At 42.3% G+C, this 5,115-nt stretch overlaps 1 protein-coding gene across 2 annotated transcripts; it reads left to right on the top strand.

Annotated features, from left to right (window-relative positions):
• The first annotated feature begins 1,241 nt into the window (after positions 1 to 1,241).
• Positions 1,242 to 4,613, top strand: LOC138962077 (uncharacterized). Of its 2 annotated transcripts, none has more exons than XM_070333788.1 (2): positions 1,242 to 2,670; positions 4,355 to 4,613. In XM_070333788.1, exon 1 carries the CDS (start codon positions 1,477 to 1,479, stop codon positions 2,641 to 2,643), a length of 1,167 nt encoding a protein of 388 aa, XP_070189889.1. In that variant the 5' UTR covers positions 1,242 to 1,476; the 3' UTR covers positions 2,644 to 2,670; positions 4,355 to 4,613. The 2 variants fall into 2 exon arrangements, with proteins under 2 accessions (XP_070189889.1, XP_070189888.1); XM_070333787.1 differs by having other exon boundaries at positions 1,242 to 2,675.
• Positions 4,614 to 5,115: the final 502 nt, after the last annotated feature.

Genomic DNA, 5,115 nt, shown 5'->3' with positions numbered 1-5,115 from the left:
GTTTGAGAGCAAGATCCTTGTCAAACTAAATTAACAAAACAGAAATCTAGCTCTGCACAGGAAGAAGCCTGGCTGTTTGATTTTTGGTATTTAACCAAATAAAGTACAAGTAAACGAATGCGGGGCAGGTAGCTCAGTTGGTAGAGCACTGGACATGTGATCGGAAGGTCGCAGGTTCGAATTCGGGCCGGGACGGACACGGGTCAACTTAATGTGTAGACCCAGAGACGGAAGCCATGTCCCACCCCCGTGTCACCACAATGTCACGTAAAAGACCTCGGTCATTCTCCCGTAAGTGCAGATGGCTGATACCACCTAAACACGCATACACTTGTGTATCTCGTCAAAAGCCGTGAGGGCGTATAGACTCGAATCATATAACCCATATCTTGTCCTTAAGAGGCGAAATATTTAGCCTGTAGGACATAACACATTCTCTCTTTTCTTTTATAAAGGAATGCTAATCTCACACGTTTACAATACCTGGAAGGATCTGTGGGGGGGTGCATGCACAAGGCGGCTTACGTACCTTAAACCATATCAAGTTCCAGCGGGAGTGATTTTACTTGACACGTGGGTGCCTTTAACTCAAAGCAGATATCATCTTCATTATGCAACGATCTCGGTGCAACTTGGCGGAACTGACGTCTTTAGTGCGCATGGTCCTGTTGCATGCACGTGACCACAGCGATTTGCATCGCTTCGAGGGAGCTAATGGCAAATGCACTCTTTTATGCAGGAGAGGCCTGTTATCTTGATTTTGACTTTGGAAAGAAGAAAGTGTGTGTGTGTGTGTGTGTGTGTGTGTGCGTGTGTGTGTGTGTGTGTGAATGTGTGTGTGTGTGTGTGAGTGTGTGTTTTGGGGGGAGAGAGAGAGAGAGAGAGAGAGAGAGAGAGAGAGAGAGAGAGAGAGAGAGAGAGAGAGAGAGAGAATTGAATTAAATTGAATTGAACTTTATTTAACAAGGATTAAGATTTAAGGCTACGCCTTTTCTTACAATCTGTCGTTGGGACGCACAGATACTCAATGATAACATTGAAAAATTAAAAATTAAAAAGTTAAAAAGTTTACCAACAAAAGGAGGTCAGAAAACTTCAGCACGTGATGATAAAGATGACGATGATGATGATGATGATGATGATGATGATGATGATGATGATGATGATGATGATGATGATGATGAAGATGAGGCATGAAGAGCATACATATGTGGTTATTCATAAAATCAAATGCATACTATACAGGTAATTCCATTTCACGTAGTTTAGCCGAAACTACAGGAAATGTGAGAGAGCGCATGTCCGGAAGAGCCATATCCGTATTTCCGGCGCCATTAGCGCACGTCTGAAACCGATGCTCCGCTGTTTTCGGTTGTTTATCGTGATTCATCTTGGTTTACGATCGAATTTTTCGGTCTCAAAGTACATCTTTCGATTCCGCGAACCTTGCTGCGTTGTTCTTTCAAAGAATTTGAAATGGAGAGCGAAGAAAACTTGCTCAAATCCGATTCCGAGGGTGAAGACGCTTCCCCTCCATGCTCACAGAGACCCCAGAAAAACATGGTTGAAATCACAAAAGTGAAACAAAAAGAAAAACCTCGACCCGAGGTAGTACAATTACCGACAAAGGATTGGGATGACATGAAAAAGCAGAATGAACGAATCCTGCGTGCACTAAAGAAATGGGATGCAGAAGAAGGGGAAATTGTGGAAGACGAAGATTCAGAATGTGTTCAACTTCGGAGTAGTTCCCCTTTGAAGAAGAAAAGACGCAGAGAAGAAGACAGTACCGTATCTTTTTTGGTGGACAATTCTGATGAAGATTTGGACTACCAAATTGAAAATCTTACTCGTGTGAGATCTTGTGGCGATCAGACAGAGAATCGCAGTGATGAAAATGCTGAAAGTGACACACTGACAGGGATTCAGCAAGATTATGAGGCTGATGAGGAGCTTGGCGATGATATTTCGGAACAGCTAGCCAAAATAGTCAACATGATGGCAAAAGGCAAAATGAACGAAGCAAAAATGAAAGACAAGATTTCGGAACACAAGCGCCCGAAAAACGTCGAACTTAAAGTTCCTCGAGTGAACCATGAAGTGTGGGACACAATGGACCATAACCAGAAAAGTGCAGATTTGCGTACTCAAAGAATTCAACACATTTTGCTTACAGCAGTGAACGCTCTTGTGTGTGCAGCGAACGAGTGTGTTGGGAAAACAAACATTGATGTGAAAAAACAAATGAAATCTCTGACCGATTCAATGGGGCTCATTCTCAAAGCGACTCACGAAATGTCAATGGACAGAAGAGTGTCGATTATGTCCGCACCGCAATTCAACAAGAAATACAAGAAACTCGTTTCTTCAGAAATCCCAGTGACAACAGAACTGTTTGGGGATGATTTGCGATCTGTGTTCGCCTCCATTGATTCGTCATCCAAGCTTGGCATGGCAATCACTCGGTCATCAAGGGGAGACAAGTTTTTTCCATTCAGAGGAGGCAGGACAAAAAACTGGGACTACGACCAGAGTCAGAGAAGAGGCCGAGGCTGGACACGCGGCCGAGCAAGAGGTTACTATCCACGCTACCGGGGGAGAAGCTTCCGAGGGCAGAACAACACGACATTCAAATCGGCATAAATGAGGATGCACAGCCAGACCTGACCGGTAAGGTACGCTATCCAATAAACAAAAGTGTTCAGATACCATTTATTGCGGGTAGAATACAATACTTTATTGAAGAATGGAGAAAGCTGACATCAGATCCTTTTATTTTGAAAATGGTGACAGGGGCTGAAATTCCACTGAGGGATTTATCAGAATTAGAAGTAGGAAAAGTGCCTACAACTCAAATCAAAGGTTATCAATTTTCTGAGATGGACAATGAAGTTCAGAAGTTACTGAAAATGAAAGTAATCGAAAAATGTGAAAGTGAAGATGGAGAAATAATATCCCCTGTATTCCTGGTGATGAAACCAGATGGAACATATCGAATGATTCTAAACCTGAAAGAGTTTAATCAGTCAGTGACGTATGAGCACTTCAAAATGGAAAATCTGACGTCAGCTATACGGCTTATGAGAAAAGGGTGTTACATGGCTTCAGTTGACTTGAGGCATGCATATTATTCTGTCTCAATCAAGCCAGATTTCAGGAAATTTTTGAAATTCATTTGGAGAGAACAGTTGTATGAATACACCTGCTTCCCAAACGGGTTGTGTAACTGCCCAAGATATTTCACTAAGTTACTGAAACCAGTGTATGCTTGTCTGAGAAAAAGGGGCTTTTTGTCAGCATCATTCATTGATGATTGCTATCTTCAGGGACAAACTTATGAGAGTTGTCTGCAGAATGTTCAGGAAACAGTACACTTGTTTGAAGCCCTTGGATTTATCATCCATGAAGAAAAGTCAGAACTTACCCCACTCAAAAAGATAAAGTATCTGGGGTTTTGGCTAGATTCAGAAAATATGTCTGTCTGTCTGACTGAAGAAAAAATTCAGAAACTGAAAAATACTTGCAGAAGTGTAAAAAACAGGAAAAGGATTACCATTCGGGAGCTAGCGCAAGTGATTGGTCAGCTTGTTGCTTCATTCCCAGCTGTGCTTTGGGGTCAGTTGTTCTATAGACAACTCGATAAGGTTAAGGTTGAAGCATTGAAAGTGAAAAAAGGGGATTTTGATGCATTGGTAGTTATATCAAAAGAAGCTGAAGAAGAGCTAGACTGGTGGCTACAGAACATAGATTCAGCTTTTTTCCCCATAGAAAGATCTGAACCTGAAATGGTAATAACAACAGATGCCTCCACTTTGGGTTGGGGTGCAGTTTGCCACCCAAAGCAAACAGGTGGCCGTTGGTCTGTTTCAGAAAGAAACAACAATATCAATGTTCTAGAGCTGATGGCGATTGAGCATGCTCTGAAAAGCTTTAGTAAGGATATTGATGGTAAACATATCAAAGTGCTGACAGACAACTCATGTGCGGTGTCATACATTGAAAAAATGGGTGGTTCACATTCTGCAGATTGCAATGATGTAGCAAAAAGAATCTGGATCTGGTGTAAAGACAGGAATATTTGGCTGACAGTAGCTCACATTCCTGGCAAGCTAAATATACAAGCTGATGCTCGGTCCAGAAAATTCAATGATAATACAGAATGGATGCTGGACAGACAGATTTTCAAAAGAATATGTGAGCTAGTTGGAAAACCTGAAATTGATCTTTTTGCATCAAGACTAAATCGCCAGTTGGCAACTTTTGTGTCTTGGCAACCAGATCCAGAATCGTTTGCAGTGGATGCATTTAAGATGAGTTGGACTAACTGGTTCTTTTATGCTTTTCCGCCATTCAGCCTGATTCAGAGGGTCCTGGTCAAACTGGAGAAGGACAACGCAGAAGGGGTTGTCATAGTCCCAGACTGGCCTACAGCAACTTGGTATCCTCAACTATTGCGGCTCCTCGTCAGGAAACCTCTTCTGCTACCCAAGGGGAGGACTGTTCTACGTCTGGCCCACGCGCAGACACCACATCCTCTGCACAGCAAGCTTCAGTTGATGGCAGTGATGTTATCAGGGATGCAGTTGAAGCACAAGGAATTCATGGACAAGCTTGCAGCATCACCTGTGCATCATGGAGGGAAAGGACACACAGACAGTATTCCAGCTACTTGTCACGGTGGAAAGTTTTCTGTGTTGAACGGAACTGTGATCCATTTCATGCATCTGTAAAGCAAGTTTTGGAATTTTTGACTGGGCTGTTTAGCCTTGGATTAGGCTACAGTGCTATTAACACAGCCAGGAGTGCTATTTCTGCTGTAGTACAAACAGATGACAACAAGAAAATGGGAGAACACCCATTAATATGTCGTTTTGTAAGAGGTGTGTTTCAGCTGAGAACACCATTGCCCCGCCAAAAGAACACTTGGGATGTGGCTGTGCTATTGGATTTTTTCAGAAATAGTGAGGACAATAGCAAACTCTCCTTGAAAGAAATAACATTAAAATTGTGTGCTTTACTTTTGATTGTTTCGGCACAGAGAGTGCAGACAATTCATTTATTGAGACTATCATGTGTTCAGTTTTTAAATCAGGGATCATGCAAGATTCATGTAGT

The sequence above is a fragment of the Littorina saxatilis genome, linkage group LG3 (assembly GCF_037325665.1).
Source record: "Littorina saxatilis isolate snail1 linkage group LG3, US_GU_Lsax_2.0, whole genome shotgun sequence".
Taxonomy (NCBI): domain Eukaryota; kingdom Metazoa; phylum Mollusca; class Gastropoda; order Littorinimorpha; family Littorinidae; genus Littorina; species Littorina saxatilis.
This window is presented reverse-complemented; position numbering and strand designations above follow the sequence as displayed.

Excerpts from the sequence above, each read along its gene's own strand:
- LOC138962077 (XM_070333788.1), top strand. The coding sequence starts at position 1,477 with ATGGAGAGCGAAGAAAACTTGCTCAAATCCGATTCCGAGGGTGAAGAC.